Source organism: Vulpes lagopus, chromosome 22, assembly GCF_018345385.1.
Source record: "Vulpes lagopus strain Blue_001 chromosome 22, ASM1834538v1, whole genome shotgun sequence".
Taxonomy (NCBI): Eukaryota; Metazoa; Chordata; class Mammalia; order Carnivora; family Canidae; genus Vulpes; species Vulpes lagopus.
The window spans coordinates 11,131,810-11,153,228 of NC_054845.1; the positions used below are offsets into that span (position 1 = coordinate 11,131,810).

Consider the following 21,419-nt stretch of genomic DNA (forward strand, 5'->3'; position numbering starts at 1 on the left):
CTGCTCTTTCTCTCTCTCTCTCTCTCGCTCTTGCTCTCCCTCTCAAATAAATAAAATCTTTTAAAAAGCAGCAATAGGAAACTAACACAGAGACCAAGATCAGCTCTCAAAGTATAGGCAAAAATATAATGTTTCTAGCAGCAATGGCCACAATAGCCAAACTGTGGAAGGAGCCTCGGTGTCCATCGAAAGATGAATGGATAAAGAAGATGTGGTTTATGTATACAATGGAATATTACTCAGCAATTAGAAACGACAAATACCCACCATTTGCTTCAACGTGGATGGAACTGGAGGGTATTATGCTGAGTGAAATAAGTCAATCGGAGAAGGACAAACAGTGTATGTTCTCATTCATTTGGGGAATATAAATAATAGTGAAAGGGAATATAAAGGAAGGGAAAAGAAATGTTGGGAAATATCAGGAAGGGAGACAGAACATAAAGACTCCTAACCCTGGGAAACGAACTAGGGGTGGTGGAAGGGGAGGAGGGCGGGTGTTGGAGGGGAATGGGTGACGGGCACTGAGGTGGACACTTGACGGAATGAGCACTGGGTGTTTTTCTGTATGTTGGTAAATTGAACACCAATAAAAATTAATTAAAAAAATAAATAATAAAAACATAATTAGAGAAATAAATAAAATGGAGAAAAGAAGTAAAAAAAAAAAAAACAAAGTATAGGCAAAAATATATATAAGATACCACAAATTCCAGGACAAAAGATTCCCTACTCTTCTCAGTAACTCTCTGCCCCATTTACCAAGTTTCCCAGTAAAGCTTCAGAACCAAGCTGATACTTCAAAACTACTCACAAATGGGAAACAACAAGGGGCTCTTGTCCAGATCAAACAGTGCATAATGCCATCTACATAGGGACCACAGCTTCTCAGAGGAGGCTAGGTCTTGTTTCATTCAGAGAGGAGTCATTTGAAGCAAAGATTTTCAGGGAGGAAATGAAGTTCCAATTCACCCAGAAAAGGCCTTAGATCAAATGGCTTCATATTCCATGGCTTACCACAGTGCCCGGCACATAGAAGATGCTCAGTAAAGATTATTATGTGACCAAATGAAAAAAATGGAGTGCACAAGAACTTGAGTCACTTTGCGTCCACTGCCCATTCTATAATTCCTTCTTTCTCTTTCTTTCTTTCTTTCTTTCTTTCTTTCTTTCTTTCTTTCTTTCTTTTTTTCTTTTCTTTCTTTCAAGATTTTATTTATTTATCCATGAGAGACACACACACATAGAGGCAGAGACACAGGCAGAGGGAGAAGCAGGCTCCATGCAGGGAGCCCAACTCAGGACTCGATTCCGGGTCTCCAAGATCATGCCCTGGGCTGAAGGCAGTGCTAAACCACTGAGCCACCTGGGCTGCCCTCTATAATTCTTTCTTATCCTCTGGAAAAATCCTCAAGATTTATGTGGGACTGAATTATTTGGTATATTTTTGCATTTGAACTACCTGCCACATAAAATATCCAGAACTCAAAGACATCTGGATGCTCTGTTTGGATTCTAAACATTCATTTAATTTACAAATTCTTAAAGAATACAACCAATTGAATAATTAGCCATGCTTTCTTTTCTCTGTTACTCAAATTATTTGTTAGTTATCAGTTTGTCTTATTTGTCCCTATTCCCCCAGTGCCTGGCATCTTATTTGATACACTGTATGAATGAATGAATGAATGAATGAATGAATGAATGAATGTCTACCTTGGGTACCTGTTTCTCTCTCCTCAGATGTATTCCTTTGTCCTATGGACTTTGGCTTCTCAGCCTTCTCTTTAGCTGAAGAGTCTCTGGCGGTCTTGATTTCTCAGCTACAGCTGTAGGCTATCCTTCTGTGGCATTTTGATCTCCTGAATACATCAGAACGGGAGCAAACCACAGATTTGCCCAGCAGAGCAAGAAACCAATATCTAAGGCCTTTCTCTCCACATTAAGCAGGTTCTTTATTTCCATCATATTTTTTTCTTTTTTCTTTACTTTTTAAAATTTAACCATTTTTCTTTGAGAAGTTCCGGCAGGATTTAGCAAAGTTACCCAGGCCAGTGGCTTACTTACCTCAACAACAGTGATTACCTGATGGGTGTGGAAAAATTGACCAGCAAGTAATATGAGGGAGCTTTCTGGGCTATATTTTGTTTTGTGTGGTGGTTACAAAGGTGTATACAATTGTCAGATTTTTTTTAAGGTTTTTTTTTATTTATTCATGAGAGACAGAGAGAGAGAGGGGCAGAGACACAGGCAGAAGCAGGTTCCATGTAGGGAGCCCGATGTGGGACTCGATCCCAGGACTCCAGGATCAGGCCCTGGGCCGAAGGCAGGAGCTAAACCTCTGAGCCACCCAGGGATCCCCCAATTGTCAGATTTTATTAAACTGAACATTTTAGCTCTGTGCATGTTATCATACATAAATTATGCATCAATTTTTTAAAAACATTATAAGAGATTGGGGTGCCTAGGTGCCTCAGTTGGTTTAGCATCCAACTCTTGGTTTCAGCTCAGGTCATGACCTCAGGGTCGTGAGATCAAGTCCTGTGTCAGGCTTCACGCTCAGCACCAAATCTGCTTGGGATTCTGTCTCTCCCTCTCCCTCTTTCCTTTTCCCCATTCTCATTCTTTCTCTTTCTCCCTCAAATAAATAAATAAATAAATCCTTTAAAAGTTTGTAAAAGAAGGACTCTGAAATCACAATCTGTTCATCAGTCAAGAATGCCATGATTGATTGGTGATGTCTACAGGGACAAGGGGGAGGCAGATAGATGTCAACACAAGTCCACATCTTTGCTATTCTTGTTCTTAACTGATCATCCTTAGAGAGTTCTGCATAATTTAATTAGTTATATTATTAACTCACCCACATTAAAGGATTATAATGAGGTGAAAGTTCTTTGTAGAATATATATCCCCAGCTAAGTGTGAGATGTTCATATTCACACTTATTCCCCATGATGCCTTATACAGTGGAACTGACTTTAGCAGGTAGGTTCCCAGAAAATTCTCCTGGGCTGAAATGAAATGTAGCAGAGCCAGATATTTTCAAAATGCCAGGCTTCCCATTAACATGAACATAGTTTGTCCCATTATTCACATTGCAAACATTAACCGCCAATGCTGACTTGTTGAGCTGACTTTCCCATTGCCCTACAGGACCACTTTTTAAGGTACTAAAATTATTTCCACAGGCTGAACTAAGTAATGTGTTTTCTTTGAGGTTCTTATTCTTTTCTGAGGCTTTGTCTCAAGATGGGGTCTGGAATTTCTCATTTCTCCTCCTTCCAACTGCAAATCTGCAGGGGCCTTTCAGTGCTTTGCTCTGTGGGTTTTTGGTTTATGTTTGCTGGCTGAGGCATCTGTTTCGGGTGCCCTGAGGCACCTTCCAGGAGGATCCCAGATTATTCAGGAGGATCATGCTAACCAGCCTGTATCACTGGGAGGTTCAGGACTCAGCAGCCATGCTGTTTCCTGACTGGTGTCCCCACAGAGGGAACAGGACAGAGCCTGGCAACCGTACCTCCACTTCCGAAGCCAACCAGAGACCCAGGCCCAACGGCAGATGCAGCCTGGGTATTCAGCCAAGAGATACCTGCGAGGCCTCTTGCAGACATGGCCCCCTGACACCATGTACAGGCTCCAATGTGCAGGTCAGTGGGGCAATGGGAGGATACACCAATACACCCTGTGATGCCCTGCATTGAATTCTGATGTGAGGGTGTGTTTTCCATCAAGTCCTGAAATGCTAGAATTTCAGGTACAATTTTGTGTTAAGGCAAAGGTGCTCAAGCTTGGGAACTGAGAGCCTCTATCATACCTTTTGCCCTTTATCCTCCCCCACATTTGCAGAAGAACATACAACCTGAAGTTTTGTCTTCTCTCTAGCTCCTCTTAGGACTTCCACACTCCACATCCCAAGCAAAACTTTCTTCCCAACCTTCCCCACTCAGAGACTTTAGATCCTCCAGATCAATCTCTGTCTTTTACAAGACAAGGAAAAAGAGGCCCTGGGGATGGGGGACAAAGCAATACATCCAAAATCATTCAGCCAAAAGCAGGGCTGGGACTAGAAGGCAAATCCTTTATTCACCCCCAGCTCCACATTCACCCCAACATTCCTGAGTTGCCTTCTGAAGTGATCTCAGATCCTCCAGGAAGTAGAAATGTTAGGCCTTCAGCAGAAGGCCTGCCCTTATGCTGAACAGAGACTCCAAATGTACTCTGTAAAGGCTTAAAAATGAAAACAGGAAACTACTGGGGATTCAAATTGCCAGGTTTAATGCATACACACAGAGACCTGCACACACACACACACACACACACACACACACACACAGAATTAAACTTGCAATATTTGGTACATATTTTTGCTTAAAAATTATTCACTGTTTCTCTGAAATTCAATTTTAACTGGACATCTCCTATTTTATTTGGCAAACCTGTTGGGGATGAGAGGAGTGAGAAATAGGATTTGCCAGCACCCACTGGGTGTTTGCCATTACTTCAGTACAAACAGACAGGACCAGAGGAAGACTGACTTGCTTCTTGTTTTATAGGTTTACCTTGGGAAAGGAGAGAAAACAGCTCTCTCCCCAGTAAGTGATGACTTAAAGGAAAATGAGATGTGGGTTTTGTCCAGTAATTGGTTTTACTTTCATGGCAGGCCCAGCATTATAGGCAGTTCCATTTATTTAACACTTCTGAGAAAAAGCCTCTTAACCAAAGATATGTTTATCATTGGGTGGGGGCAGAGGAAAGACCAGACCACTGCCTCAGAGGCCAGGTCCAACATCTTCAAGGATAAGAACCCCACTTAACATCAAAACACATCTCAGACCCTTCTATGGAAATCATAGGGCTACACTGTGTAGTTTAAGAAAAGATTCATGTGTGAGTGCATTCTTGGGCCCCTTTGCCATAATTCATTACCAAAGCACCTCTTGAGAATGAGACCCTCAAGCTGGAGGAACAGTAGCAATACTGTGGTACGAGATCACTGGCCCAAAGGCCTCTGCCAGGGACTCACATCTCAGAGCTCACTACCTTTGTGAGGCTAATATGTTTTCTGGTCCCATCTTTCTATCCCTATAATAACTTCCACACACTTCAGACCCACATTCTCTAAAAATGCTTCTCTGACAACTCCAGCCAATACTGAGCTCCCTATTTTCTGCCCTTATATCTCAGTGACATTTGGGGCCACACAGCTAAGCAAAGGAGAGCTTCGTCTCTCCCATAGACTATTAGTGCCTCTAAAAAGGGCCCATGCCTAGCCATGGTAAGCCCCCAATAAATATTTGTAGAATAACTGAATTGAGAATCATGGGGCCTACAGAAATAAGTAGGATACATCCAAGAGAAACCTTTGGATTCTCCTCTTGAAGCAGGAGGAGGCTTTTACCGAACCCCAAAGAAGCAGCCATGTCTCTTCCACCAGGGAAACCCAGTTCTTGGGAATGGTGAAGTGGAAGAAGCACACTTGAGGCCCAGGACCAGAAGTACCCAAGACACTGAACAGAAAACCTTCTATGGGTTCTATCTGATTTTTAATCCCTCCCATTTTCTAATTATCTTCTTTAATGGGCAATGTCCAAAGCCAAGACTAGTGTAAGTGGGGAACCTTGTAGTTATCTCCAAGACCTCTGAACTAGCAACCATTATTTCTACCAATGACTCCTGACCTACTCTTCAGGATACATCAAGGATTCTGTGCTGCTCCAGAACAATCAACTTAATGTACCAAAGAATCTCAGGCTACAACAGGATCTTTCAGGTGTACCCCCAAAATACCATCTCCTGCCTGTCTTCCCTCCATTTTGGATTCAACAAGGAAAAACTTTTGAACAAGGTACATGTTGGTTTTATGACCAGATCTCAAATATTTGGATTTTTAACACTTAAAATGGAGTTCCCAAAAATAAAATCTAAGGATTCTGGGTTTCATTGTCTTTAGAGTCTAGACCAGCACCATCCAACGATACTTTCTGAAATGATGGATTATTCTATGATATATATTATATATATGTATATAGAGAATATAATATATATATTCTATAATGTGTGCTATAGCCAATCAGTAGCCATTAGCCACATGCAGCTGTTGAGCACTTGAAATGTAGTGTGGCTGTGAAATGGAATTTTAAATTTTTACTTACTTGTAATTTATATCTAAATAGCTACATGTGGCTATTGGCTACTGTATTAAGTGGTACAGGTCTAGACTCTAGATTTTAGATTATTTCTTAGGCCTGTTCTACTCTAACATTCTTTAATTCTATGGTTTTGTGGCAATAAGAAAAAAATACAAGCTTTGGAGCAATGCCTGTTCTCTTTCTTACTAGATATAAGATCTTGAGCAAGTCACTTAACCTCTTTGAGCTTCTGTTTGCTCATCTCTCTAATGAATGTACTAAGACCTGCCTCATTACTGTGCAGATTATTATTGTGAATTGTGAATAAGCTGTTCAGTACTATGGGGATTTTACTTATCAAAGTTATTCTTGGGAACTTGAAGCAATAAAAGAGCCAGAAATTGCCTTGCCAAGGGAGATAGGAAAAGATGACTGAGAGGCACTAATGGACAAAGAATAAGGCATTGGCTAGTGCCAGTTTTTGAGAAAAGAGAAGGAAAGAACAAAAGCCTAATAATATAAAGTTAATTTTTCTGAAATGAAAAAGGAATTTTCCAGGATTAATGATAGTCCCTAACCAAGTCTTGTCCTTGGGAAAGGATCTGGCCAGGATAAGTAGAATATCTGATCTATCAAATGAATGGAGAAGAATGTGGCAGGTTCTCATTAAACATTCCTGTCATATACCTCCCCTAAGTCTTGACTCTGGAACCAGGGAATTTTGGTCATAACCTGATCCACATATAGTTCATCTACAGGAAATATGCTGGTCAAGCAATTGTATTTCTCTTCATAAATTCATACCCTGGCTTATAGAGTCTCTATACACTTTGCTAATGTGGGTCAACATCCCTTAAACCAGTTGATTCTGGGACACTAAAGAGATCAAGTTTCTGGGCCATCCATTTCCAGGGAATGGGTGAATTTGCTCAGGTAATGCTCCTGTGTTGTAACCCTCTGTCCTTCCCCAGGTGGTACCCCATTTTGACATTGCATTATGCCCTCTCTCTTCAAAAATCCTACTGTCTTCAGTTAATATCCTTAGATTTTGATGCCATAAGGTCTATAAATACTGGACAGGGGACTGCAGTAATTTCATTCTGGGAGTAGATCAACACTGCACACCTAAGAGATCAAGTGATTTCCTTAATTACTGCCATATGCCAAGGAGCTGTAACAATCAGAAAGAAAACAGAGTCCATATAGAATTGTAATTAAACATGTACCAATTAGCACCAGATCCCAAGCCATGTAACCTCTCTGGGCTTCAGTTTCCTCATTTATAAAGTAGAGATGGCCATGCCCACTTTTGCCTCATAAGACTAGATGTTGGAATTATTTTTTTTAAAGATTCTCATTCTTTTTTTTTTAGTTTTTATTTATTTATGAAAGTCACAGAGAGAGAGAGAGAGGCAGAGACACAGGCAGAGGGAGAAGCAGGCTCCATGCACCGGGAGCCCGACGTGGGATTCGATCCCAGATCTCCAGGATCGCACCCTGGGCCAAAGGCAGGCGCTAAACCGCTGCGCCACCCAGGGATCCCTAGATGTTGGAATTAAATGGGATAATACAGTATCTGGCACATAGTAAGTGCTCAATAAATGTTAGGTATAGAGCCCTCCCTACCTTGTGTTTTTAAGCATAATTACTAATTGCAATGCTCCATTGCTCATGATCACATGGCTCAAAAATCAATTTGCAAAGAAGTAAAAACAGCTCAGAGGCTGTAACTTGAACCCTGACTGATGGTTTTATCGGTTTTAACTTCATCTCCTCTTGGCCTCCCTCTTTTTTCCAGACACTTTATTTCAAAAAGTAGGAAAAGTCCTAACTACGAATATAAGATTCCCCCAACAATGTGATGTTGGTCATGTCACTTATACTCCCTGAATCCTTGGTTTGCTCATTTGTAAAATGGTAGTAATGGTATCTGCATTCTACCCTCTCTGGGTTGTTGTAAAAAAAAAAAAAAAAAAATCACAGAAGAGGACAGAGGAGGTAAAAAAAAAAAAAAAAAACCTCTGTAAGATCTCTAAATTGCTACTCCAGTTCACATTATTTGGGTAATCTTAATCCATATTTTGAGACAGAGAGACCAAGTTTTGTGATCTCCTTTCAACAACTGAAACTTCCAATATCTTACTTGCACACCTGTTTCTATTAAGCATAAGCAAATGAGCCCCAGAGATGATGTTTATTGAGAAAAATCTTGGTTTCCCTTGAATAGATTGAGTCATATAGTCAATATCACTGGGATACAGCCAAAAAGAAGAATGCTTCTCTATATCCCCCTACTCACAGTGCCCCTTGATCCAACTTAGTCTACCATATAAGGCTGTTCACCAAGTGAGTGGCCACTTGGCCAGAGTTTCACTTCCTCTACCCTCAGAAATACATTTGGTTCCAGGTGAATCTGACCAGAAAGCATGGACCTAAAGTCTGACTTGTTGCCAAAGAATAATTCTAGAATATACAAAAAGGTCTTTAGTGCCATACCCTGTATGGAGGTGTGGAGGCCCTCTTAGGGCAGGCCTAATGAGGACCTGGGTCTCCTCAGATTGAGGGGGTCCCAAGGGCTCATCAGGTTTCTCTGGACCACTAAAACCTGAGCAGACCCCTCTGAACCTGAGTCTGAGTCTGCCTCTGTTCTACCAACATTCTTGGCATCAGCTCAGACCCAAGCACTGTCAGGAGCCAGTGGGCAAAGGAACAAGAGCTGGAGGGAGGGAGTAGCCTCAAAAGGGGGCATTTGGCTTTTGATCCAGTGACACCAAGGAAGGGAATGACGCAGGGAATGACGAGGGTTGAGGAATATAGAGGGAAGGTGAGGCTGGCTGGGAGCCTCCAGAAGTCTGGAGTTCCAGCTTATGCAGGGCCCCTGAACGACTCCCAGAGCTCCTGGGTGAAAGACAGCCCCACACTGTTCCACAGAGCAGCATGCCAAGAGTAGAGGTGTTGCTAAAGCAGCTCCAAACAACAAAGGTTTGCCAGATAGTTTCAGCAATAAATCTACCTTGAGCAAGTGATGAAAATAGCTGCAGGACCCTTTACCCCATCGATGAAAGATTTGTTAACCATGCTGGAGTCATCTGTTGACTCAGATCCTTCCTGAGGGTTGCACAGACAGGGTAAGTTCAGAGAGCTAAGCAGCTGTCCATCACAGTGCATTCAGCAGAGCTTTGCCCACAAGTAAACAACCAGCAGACAGCCCAGGAAACCAAGGGCTTCAGATAGAGCATTTCAACGGCAACAGAGCAGGGCTGCAGGGCAGCCCCACCACAATCACATCACCGTCACCCTCCAGTCCCTCAGTTTGCAAAGGACCATCACATTCGTGATTTTATATGAGTTCCAGACAACTCTGTGAGGAAGCAAGGGCAAGGGATCAGTATCCCCATTTTACAGATGAGGAAACTGAGTCCAAGAAATGAAGACTCAGTCCTGAGCCTCCTGATTCCTAGTGCAGTTCTGCTCTAGAGACCTGGCTGCCACTTCCATGAAGGTACTAGCAGAAACACAAATAAGGAGGGAAGAGGAACAAGGGCCTTGATCAACACTTTTGCTCCAAAGATCAAGAAGGAAGGTAGTTTGGAAGCAGCTAATAACACAGTGCCTATATCTGGGTTTACGAGGCTGATCCACTGTTTACCTTTGCAGGTCAACAGGGCCTGGCTGGAGGGGAAGCTGGGGCCGGTGGACATGTGGACCAGGGCTCTGTAGCCACGAACCACAGCAGTCAGGGGATTCACTTGCCGCCACTCAGGAAGCAGTCATGGCAGAAAGATGAAACCCAGGCAGAGGTACCATTTCTAATAGGCTCCCTTCTGTCATTGTTCATGACTTCAGAGGGGATATGCCCTTTCTTCACCATTCTTTGGGGTTCCCCCAGAGAAAGGAAGAATACTTTAAGCCTATTGACCACAGTTTCCCAAAGTGTCACATGTGGAACACTGCCAGCTGCTTGATGAAAAAAGCATTTTGTAGGCACCTTGGTGGCTCAGTCAGTTAAGTGTCTGCCTTTGGCTCTTTGCCAGGGTCCTGAGATCAAGCCACATATCAGGCTCTCTGCTCAGCAAGAAGCCTGATTCTCCCTTTCCTCTGCCTCCCACTCCCCCTGCTTATGTGCATGCTTGCTCTCGTTCTCTCTCCCCCTCTCTGACAAATAAATAAATATAATCTTTAAAAAAGAAGGAAAGAAAGAAAGAAAGAAAGAAAGAAAGAAAGAAAGAAAGAAAGAAAGAAAGAAAAAGAAAGAAAGAATTTATTATTTATTTCCTGGCCAAATACATTTGGGAAATGCTGCATACCATGGTCTCCTCCCAGAGAATCACAGGGTATGTGTGAATATGGACCACTTGAAGTAGTTGGTTTAACTTTAACTTATGGTTTTCCAAATTTACTTAACCACAGAGTCCCCCTACAGTCTTCACCCCATCTAGGCAGCTGAAATCTTCTTTAGAGAAAAGAGCTCTTGGACTTAGAATTGGAAAAGGCCTGGTTTGGGTCCTGCATTTGACAAGTTGTGGTGAACATGATAAAGAAACTTAACTGACTTTGAGCCTGAATTACCTCCTTTGTAAAATGGAGCTGTTATTATACATATCATATCATATTCACTAGGCTACTATGAGGATTAAATGCATTAAAATATAAAAATGACTTCTAAACTCTAAGGCCTATGTGTATGAGTGTATGTGAGTGTGTGTGTGTGTGTGTGTGTGTGTGTACAAGATGACAGTGGTTCAGAACAACATACACAACACACGCTACTATCTTTAAGCTCATTTGACTTACAAGAAAATCACGTGCCACTGTGAGCTGGAAAGGGGGAGAAGAGAGGTACCACTGGGTAGAAGGGCAGAGGGAGAGACATTTTACAATGCATACAAAGATACAGAGCTTCATTTTGACTTTTAATTTCTTTGCAAGAAAGAACTATATAAAAAAAAACAAAGAACTATATATCAGGAATGGTTAAAGGTCATTCTTTCTCTCATAATAATAAAATGTTTTATTACAACAAATAGCATTAGAGATCATACTCTTACAACCTTGTTTATCTTCCTAGGCTGCCAAAGAGGTTCCTTCCTTGCAACAACAGTCTAGCCACAAGGTCTGACTGTTAAAGGAACCTGCTCTATTTCTTTACAAAGCCTGTTTACAGGAATGTGTATCTGTCATTCCCCAGGACACATCAATAGAGAATCACCATCGTACACACACTTCAAAGGAGAGCCACAATGAAAAAATACAGCAAACCTCCCGAAGGGCCTTTGGGCATGCCCACATCGATCATTCTTGGCTCCTGAGTGACAAATCCCACATTACATTCTATGGAGGAGCCTTCCCCAATAGAAAGGCAGATCTCAGCGGTAAGAACCCAAATGTCTTACTTGTTAATCTGGGTATCCCTAATCATGCAGAGTTCATTTGAGAGCACTGAGGCACGCTGAATGTCACTTCCTCATACCTGTCATTTTAGAAAGTAACAGCCAAAGTCCAGCAGAAGGTGGCAACAAGGCCGACAGCCTCCTTTTTGCCTAGTACTCAAGCACACGCATTCTTCAATCAGACTGCCTGGGTGTAAATTACCCCCACTCTTCTAGTTGTGATCTTGGGCAAGGTATTTGATCTTGCTGAGGCTCAGTTTTCCCCATCTGTAGAATGGGGATAACAATAATACCTTCATAAGACTATTATGGGGATTAGGTGAGTTACTGCTTGTGAAATACTTTATATAATCCTTTTCCTATATTTAGCACTTACTATGTGTTAACTGTTACTATTATCGTTATCCTTCTCTCCATCACCTGACTTGCCAGCAAGAACTCAACCCAGGTAATGAGATTAGGACTCCCCGAACCTGCCTCAGCTAAAGCCATGGCTGTCTCAGCTCCTGTTCTTACCTGTATTCCTATTAACCCAAAAGTGATAAAAGCTGAAGGTCAACTGTCCATCCTCATACCTGCAACTAATAAGTTCTCATTCCCGTCCTGTTTCTACAGAAAGACAAGGGAATATAAAACTCCACAAGGGCAGAAGCAGCCACTTGTTACAGGAGCCTCCTGCTGAAAGATGCCTTTTCCCTCCTATAGCACCTGCTACTGGCTCAGAGAAAAACACAGCTGGGGAAGTGAAGAAGAAAAAGGTTGTGTGTACGTGTGTGCATGTGTGTGCATGTGCGCATGCGTGCTTGCCCTTAAAAAATTAATCTCAATCTAGGAACGAGGCAACTCAAAGGGACATCTCAAACAGAGAAATGGCCTTACTCGCTATTGAGCTCACCATGTGGAGCTGAAATAAAACTGTTATAATTTATTAAATGTGGAAAATAGTGAAGAACAAGAAGTTTCAACAGCTCTCAGTTCTACCTTAAAACGCATGATATTACCGCACTCTGGTGGCAACAGAGTCCTTTATGCTTTTAAGGGGTTGGGGGTGATCTGTAAATATATAAGGACAGAATTTGAGCTCGCAAGCAATTGACCCACTTCAAACTCAAAAAGCTGGAGATCCTGAATCCAGCAATAGTTTTGCTTAATTGAGGATCTGTCACCTTTGAATACGGTGGGTGTGGCAGTTTTACCAATCTTTTCAAAAGTCAAGTACACCTCCCCCCTGCCCCAGGAATGTTCCTAGCTCTCTGGCCTTGTCCTGCTTTGCAATTCTATGGGGGTCTTCAGTGGTTTGAAGTTAACTGTGCCAAGCAGAAGTAAACAGGGGCTCTGGAAAGCTCTACCCTGTAGCAGCTGCATGAACTCAAGCAGGTCCCTCAGCCCTCTGAGCTGCACTGATCTCATCTGTGCACACAGAGGATAATGCCCACTTCACAGGCTGATAGAAGGATGAAATGAGATGATGCATTCCTGTGAAAGTATCTCGTCTCAGATTAGGAACTAGAGCAATGTTAGTTCATGGTGGAGATGCATATCCTCTGAAGTGCCACTGAAGGAGCCACAGGCATTCCAGGTGGACCTGATGCCAATGAGGGATGTTATTTTCAGTCTGTTCAGGATTTTCTCAGATTTCTTGTGTCTAACCTGATCCAAACCTTCCCATTCAGGCCAGAAGGCCCTCTGTCTCCCAGGTTCCTTTGGGTCAGGAGTAAACAGTAGGCCTCATCTGCAGGCCTAAGGAAAGCCTCAATCCCATACCCTAGGTCAGCCCAGACACTTTCTTCAACCCAGGCATATGGTTTAGCAGAGGAAGGCAGTATTTTCTGCTCTATTACAACTCTATAAAGTTTTAATTAGAATAAAGAAATTAAAGATTTGTTTGTCAGCACACCTCACACAAATCATTTGGGTTTACACATAGATTTCTCAATGCAAACCTTGTCAGACTATATGCACAAGGTCAGTATTCAGAAAAGGGCAGTTAGTGGGCAGCTGGCACCTGGAAAGTGAAGGCCAGGAACATAAAGATCCTATGTGCGTGCATTTGATTAATCATTTTCTTACTGTCTTGAAGTCCTAAATATCACCCTGCATATACCTGGTTGAATTTCCTTCCTCATTCAACTCTAAACATGGAGGATGCTTATGCGTGTTTCTGATCATTTTTTTCTCTTTGAACACTAAAAAAATGAGAGACGTTTTTATTTTTCCTCCCGTGAAACTGAACTCCTTGAAACCTAGCACACATGTACATTTCACAGAGCCAAGTTCATGTGTTAAGACTAAAAAGAGAAATTTTCAGCAACTTTTGTTTTGTTTTTCAAAAATTTTACCCACTTATTCATGTGAGAGAGAGAGAGGCAGAGGGAGAAGCAGGTTCCCTGCAGAGCAGGAGCCTGAGCAGGACTCGATCCCAGGACCCTGGGATCATGACCTGAGCCAAAGGCAGACACTTAGCCACCCAGATGCCCCTGTTTGTTTGTTTGTTTGTTTGTTTAAGATTTATTTATTTGAAAGAGAGAGAGAGAGAGAGAGAGAGAGAGATGGGAAGGGGCAGAGAGAGGGAGAGAGAAACCCAAGTAGACTCTATGCTGAGTGTGGAGCCCAAAACAGGACTCAATCCCACTATGCTGAGATAACAACCTGAGCTGAAACTAAGAGTTGGACACTCAAACAACTGTGCCACTCATGTGCCCCTCAGCGACTTGTGAATAACTGGAAAGAGGAGGCTCTAAGTACTACCCCAATGTTTCTCTCTCTCTCTGACTTTTTCTCTCTGGACATACACACACACACACACACACACACACACACACACACACATTTGGGGGCTTTTAGGACACAAAAACTGTGCTAAAGGTGTTGCTGATTCTGTCACATGGTGATTCATTTTTAGCTATGTCCACATCGCAGAAGTGTAGAGATGCCTAGATATCCTGCAAGTGGTGAGATTGGGCACTAAACCTAATGAGAGAAGAGTCTACTCTTAAAGAAATACAGAAGAAATTCTAATTCCAAACATTATTGTAACTACGTATAATTAGCTCATGTAATACAGCAAACTTATGAGGCAGGAAGTACGATTACTCCCATTTTACAGAAAAAGAAATTGAGGCTTAGACAGTTTACATAAAGTAAGCAAACACAAATGCATATTCCTACTTTCAGCCCTTTCTAACCTGAAAGGTTGCACAGTGTCCTGTACCTTGCTTTTTTCCCTTAGCAACATATGTAGAGGTTCCTCCCTCCCTAAACACAGAAATCTCAACTATATTATTCCAACTGGCATAATTTCCCAGCTGTAAGACAAAGAAAGACTATATTTTGTCTGGAAGGCTGTTAAATCTATCACGTTTATACTTCTCAGAGGAGTGAGGGAGTGGACTAAGGGAGGGACATTGCTGGCTTCCCAAAAAGCGGCACCAGCTAGCTCCTGGATCAGATAGCTAGCTCCTGGGTTGGTTGGCTCTACTTCCCAGCCATGAGTACTGAAGCAACATCACACCCAGCAGCACCTGGCACTAGATTTACAAAGAGATACAGTGTCATTTGTCCTCTGCAAACAGCAGTTTTAAAATACCTGCCATGTTGGGTTTTGTTTTAAAATTTTTCTCAGGTACCAAAGGCTTTGAAATTACCCCCTATCTCAGAAGAACAACCCAGAGTCCTGGATCCCCTGAGGAGTCCATTTAAAGCCAGTAAACCTCCAGCAGAGCTCTTCATCTTCCCAGTGGAGCTTCATTTCCATACCCAAAACCCCCCAAAAGGAAAACCACACAGAAGAGGTAGGCCCCCTGTGTTTGGGTGCTCCTGACGGAACACAGGCAGGCCAGTAAGGACTGGGGATGTGGGTCTCCCTAATGTAAGCTTCTCCTAAATCGTGGTCAACCCTCCCCAGGGTCATCCTCTTCAGAGAAATGTTTTTAAAGGAAGAGAAAATGTAGAATCTAGAAGAAGGTGTCTTCTGGTCATATTCGTATGTTCCCATATGGTAGTAAAGATAGATTTCAAAATCCATGAATTGCTCCTGCAATTTCATGCTAACCTCTTATCTGTTAACCCTACTAGAAAGGATATGCTGTTTAAAAGTTCTTGAAAAGTACCAGAATTTCCTCTCATTGGCCAGGTGTGGGTTGTATGCCCAATCTGGACCCAATCAATGCAGCTAAGACAGTGAGGTGTGTTCATTAGCTAGGCTTCAGTCACTTGCATACCCCACAGTCAGGGAATAGACGCAGCTCCACCCAAACCACATATGTGAGCAGGGGAGAGACGGGCCTCCAAAAAAAGAGACAGCTGGCAAAAACCACAGACATCTAAAAAACTTGGCTTTCTCCTTGTCTCCCAGGTGCCCCACAGCCTGAGTCAGGACCGGAAACAGAAGAAAAGGCCAGGCCTTTATGGAAACCTCCCCTGAAGCATGCATCCCCAGAAAAGCCAAGAGAGTTAACAGTACATCTCCCAGTGGACACAGGCAAGGACATGCTCTCATGTCAAGGTAGCTATTCATTCCCTCCAGCACCCCACAGAACTCTCACCCTGAAGGGAAGCAAGGCAAGACACATAAGGGTTCTCAGCCATGAGAAGCTATAAGGGAGGCTCGTTCCTCCCCTGCCACTTGAAGATGACTTAATTCAGTCAGTAGCTGCCTTTAACCAAAGCGCTATAACAAAACCAACATAGTTTCTAGCTCATGCAACTTACTCACTGAATCATCCCCCTACTAATAGTTTCTGGTTGTAGATATAAAACAGCAACCAAACTTACTAAAATTTGCTGCATACTTTATAGTTTATCCTACATTTTTAACCAAGGTAGTTCCATTTCTGATCAATTTATTCATTAAAATTCATAATATTAATAAAAGACTTCCCTCCCATTTTCAAGACATCATATGGACATTTGAAACTATACACATGAGTGTAGCTAAGTGTATTTTTTTATGTGTTGACAGGCTGGAAATAATGGGTCATATTTAGAAAGCCCTTCATCTTCAGAAAACCAAATCTTCTTTCCAAAGGGCAAAATGACTGTGTGACAAATGCTAAGTGATCTCTGACTAGTAGTAATCACAAGTAGAAGGATGAGCATTCATATTTATGGAGTTCTTCCTCTGTGCCAGGGCCCATCCTTAGTTTATCTCACTACTCCTCATAACAATCCTACCTCACTTCACAGATCAGAAAACTGAAGCCATGAAAGATAAGTAATTTGTTTGAGGTCACACAACTATAAGTGGCCTAGCTGGCACTGGCACTCAGGCCTTCTGGTGCCAGAATCTGTACTCCTACCCATTACACTGTACTGTCTTCCAGAATAAGCAAAACAATGAATCCAGATCAGGATGTTCTTGAGATATTTCAGTTTTGAGAGCTTCCTTTGATTACTGGGGCAAGGGCTTGCAAGTGAGAGTTAATTATCCTAAAGCCTCTGAAGTTTCCTTTCCAAAAATAATCCAAATATGGACAAGGGTCACTCTGTGTGCAAACAGGTAGGAGAGCAGCTTTCCACCTGTGAGCACAATGTCCAGCACACAGTCTGACTCATTGGGATCAATGGCAACACCATTGAATTTTATCTTTGGTATTTCTCACTTCACACTGTTCTCCACCTGTTTTGGGCTGCCATGTCCACCAAATATCTAGAACTTGTTCATCCTCTGCCACCCTGCCAAGGGGAAGCTGGTCAAAGAAGTCTCTGATACCTTGTGTGAGTTAGTTCAGTATGTGACCCAATCTAGTGGTAGATGCATAAAGAAAACAATCTAAAGAGGCAAGGTTTGCATGACAATCTTTCCTACAAAGATTCCTGGGGCAGGTGGCTCAGTCAGTTAAGTGTATGACTCTTGGTTGCAGTTCAGGTCCTGATCTCAGGGTCCTGAGATCAAATTCCATGCCAGGCTCCCCACTGAGTGCAGAATCTGCTTGAGACTTTCTCTCCTTCTCCCTCTGCCCCTCTTCTTCCCTCCCCCTAAAAAAAATAAATAAGTCTTAAAAAATAATAGGAAGATTCCTGGGGCAAGGGTGTTGAAAGCTACTAAGCAGGACTGTCCTGTTGCCAGAGGTTGCATGTACTCATTTTCTTGCTTAGCCCTGGATCATCTCACCTTTAATATCATAAAAATAAAACCAGATTTTATATATGCACATATACCATACTTATTTTATTGCTGGACCATTGAGATTAAATTACAGACTTTGTATATTTCTTCCCTTATCAGCACATATGTCCTAAGAGCAATGATTTTTCTTCCTCATAACCACAATATAACTACCACACTCAAGAAAATTTATTTTTTAATATATAGTCCATAGGGATCCCTGGGTGGCGCAGCGGTTTGGCGCCTGCCTTTGGCCCAGGGCGCGATCCTGGAGACCCAGGATCGAATCCCACATCGGGCTCCCGGTGCATGGAGCCTGCTTCTCCCTCTGCCTGTGTCTCTGCCTCTCTCTCTCTCTCTGTGACTATCATAAATAAATAAAAATTAAAAAAAAATTAAAAAAAAATATATAGTCCATATTCAAATTTCTAAAATTATACCAATAACGTTCTTTTTTTAAAAAAAAGATTTTATTGGGATCCCTGGGTGGCGCAGTGGTTTGGCGCCTGCCTTTGGCCCAGGGCGCGATCCTGGAGACCCAGGATCGAATCCCACATCGGGCTCCCGGTGCATGGAGCCTGCTTCTCCCTCTGCCTATGTCTCTGCCTCTCTCTGTGTGTGTGTGACTATCATAAATAAATAAAAATTTTAAAAAAAGATTTTATTTATTTATTTATTTATTTATTTATTTATTTATTTATTTTTTATTCATGAGGGACACAGAGAGAGAGAGGCAGAGACACAGGCAGAGGGAAAAGCAGCCTCCACGCAGGGAGGCCAACGTGGGACTCCATCCCGGGTCTCCAGGATCACGCCTCGGGCCGAAGGCTGCACTAAACCGCTGAGCCACCCAGGCTGCCCACCAATAACATTCTTTATAGTTTTTTCCCCCAATCAGTACAGGATTCTACTCAGAATTGGTATTGTATTTAATTGTCCCATTTCTTTAGAATCTTGTTTTTCATGATATCAACTTTTTTGAAGAGGATAGGCTAGTCGCTTTTCAGAATTACGCTTGATTTTAATTTGTCTGTTTCCTTGTAATTAGATTCAGATCCAACATTTTTGGCAAGAATAGTATGTAGGTGATGATATGTCCTTCTCAGCATATCACACCAAGAGACAAGAAATATCCCTTCATATTTATTCCATTTGTTATCATTTGTTTCATTACAGGGAATGTTAAAATTTATTATTTAGTTATGGGATCCCTGGGTGGCGCAGCGGTTTGGCGCCTGCCTTTGGCCCAGGGCGCGATCCTGGAGACCCGGGATCGAATCCCACATCGGGCTCCCGGTGCATGGAGTCTGCTTCTCCCTCTGCCTGTGTCTGCCTCTCTCTCTCTCTGTGTGTGTGACTATCATAAAAAAAAAAAAAAAAAAAAAAAAAAAGGTGGTGTCTACTGGATTTCTCCATTGTAAAGGCACCTTTTCCCTTTGTAATAAATAAGTAGCCTGTGATACTTTGAAATCGCGCTTGAAGCCAGCTTTTAAACACAGCAGCATCAGTGTGTTGAATATTAAATAAAGATCACTCCCAGAGATTAAGACAAGGTCTCAATCACTTAGATTACTGGGTTTCACCCTTCCTAGAGTAGTCCCTACTGATTTTGAAAAAAGAACTGCAGCAAGAGAACAGAAGTGGAGGGCAGGATGTGTTTTGTGGAGCATTATCATCAATCTCATTACTTTCTAACTACCATCTGGAAGGTGCTACTTTGTACTTTCTGACCTTTGAGCCATGTGATCATTGGTTCTGCTCAGAAAAATTGCTTTGTGGTTGGAACTCTAGCCAACAATCCCATGAGCTCTAAAGCTGGAGTCTTTCTAGTTTGAGCCTTTGTTCTAGGGGCTTGAAAGATCTCCAGGCCTCCCCAGGCTTCTTTCTCTCTCAGGAGTCTTTCAGCAAAGATGATAACAACAACCACTATTCCAGTCCTTCCAGCTCTTGGAAGCTCCCCAACTGAAGGGCCACTGTGCTAGCCACCTTGGCCTCCACTCCTTAGTAAGGCTAGAAAAGAGGGACAAACTTATGAATGAGTGGAATTAACTAGCCTAGGCATAAGGAGTCATCAACCACATAAAAAAAACAAACAAACCAAAACAACAACTACAACAACAACAACAACAAAAGGTTCTTTCTCCTTCTTGCTGATTCAGAAATTCTCTCACTCATGTTTTTTCTTCTTTTGCTTTAGAAGACGTTGATGCCCTATTCCAGAATGTGACCCCACCACTGTCCCTGATTAAAGGAAGAAAAAGTCCAGAGGGCCAGCAGGGCTTGGACAAACCCAGGACATCAAGCTGCAGCAGTTCCGTAGGCCCCTTGGATGTGAGAAGGGCCAGGGGGGCCCTTCCAGCAGAAGAACAAGGTAATCACTCCTGGGGTATGCAGATGCTCCCCCCCACCCCCACCCCCACCCCGCCTCAGCTTGTCTGTTGCTCTGGGATCATTTTAATCGTCTGCCAGGGCCACACAGCAGCTGTGATGTAAACTGTCTGAAAACCACCCCATTGTAAAGGGGAAATCAGCAGTGTTTGCAACAATGTCTGGGATTAACGTTCACCATGCATATTCCTAAAAGAGTCAGTACATGTTTTAAGGGTTTGCTGCACCAACACGCACTGCCAAGCTGTTCTGTGCTCTCCTCACTCCTGGCAGCAGTGTGTGATGACACAGCCCCCTTTGCTCATCAGAGAGACACGCTACTGGATTTACCAGGTGTACTCAATACCCTCCCTGGGGCAAGGGAGCCTGGTGACATGACCCTGCCAAGAGGAAAAGTCCCCAGAGAGAAGTCACCCTCCAGCCCAGGGCGGAGCCTGAGGCCTGTCCATAGAGAGAGAAGGATTTCTATTGAAGGGTGAGGCAAAGCAAATCCACTTCCTCTATGACTTAGGCCCACTTAAAGTTCTTATCTTTAAGAGCTCACAGTCTAGAAGAAGACTAAGATGCTTATAGAAGAGCAATAGTGCAGAGGCAGTGCAGTAGTAATAGCTTCCATGGGGGCTGTGATCTAAAGGCAGCTCATAAAGCAAAAATTGCTTAGAGTCCAAATTACCCCTGAATGTTCCTTAGGGAGGTGCCATTCTGGACACCTGACAAACCATTTTCTAGAAAGTTCAGCCCAGCCAGCTGTTCCTCCTTCATGAGAGTGTTGGACTGCTGTCTTTGGTTGAACACCAGATGAAGGAGATTGGTGTATGCTTGGGTGCCAGACAACGTGAAGAAAGTACCTCTGTTAACAGCAGAATCACACTCAGGGCTGTGAGAAACTCACACTCTGAGAGGCATGTACGAACCGAGAGCCACAAAGACAGCAGGTATGGCATCTTTCATTTTCATCTCATATTCACTCAGGGACAGGATGCCTCACGATTTAAGTCTCTCCCTCTCTCTCTCCTCCCTCCCTCTCCCAAGCATATATAGTTGAAGCCTTGTGAGCATAAATTAAATACATAGATCAGTAAATCCCTTATGTGTTTGCAGCTTCTCTGTCACTGAGATGGTCAAAATCAAACCCCTCTCTCCCCCCAGCTCTCACTCTCTTTCTCCAAAGACCTCATTTTCACTTATAAATTATTATGGCATGGAATCTTTCTCTTATAGCCCCCACCCTTTTATATTTGCCTGGCAGTGATCCTCTATTAAATTTGATACAAATGAACCAAACTTTGGTATGGTCACGTCAGTAATAGGGTGTTCCTAGGAGGTTGCATAGCCCAGGACAAACCATAGCAAACACGAGCACGCACACCCATACTCCAACATTTTCATAAAGGGAAAATCTGA

General features: G+C 42.7%; 1 protein-coding gene across 1 annotated transcript in view; it reads left to right on the forward strand.

Moving 5' to 3' along the window:
- Positions 1–21,419, forward strand: part of KIAA2012 (KIAA2012 ortholog) — a 108,523-nt gene that overhangs the window by 13,657 nt on the left and 73,447 nt on the right. The window contains exons 3-10 of the mRNA XM_041737473.1: positions 3,491–3,650; positions 5,693–5,848; positions 9,789–9,931; positions 11,320–11,503; positions 12,137–12,279; positions 15,144–15,312; positions 15,876–16,025; positions 19,825–19,998. Of these exons, the coding sequence (XP_041593407.1) occupies positions 3,491–3,650; positions 5,693–5,848; positions 9,789–9,931; positions 11,320–11,503; positions 12,137–12,279; positions 15,144–15,312; positions 15,876–16,025; positions 19,825–19,998 (1,279 nt within the window). The remainder of the gene's footprint in view (positions 1–3,490; positions 3,651–5,692; positions 5,849–9,788; positions 9,932–11,319; positions 11,504–12,136; positions 12,280–15,143; positions 15,313–15,875; positions 16,026–19,824; positions 19,999–21,419) is intronic.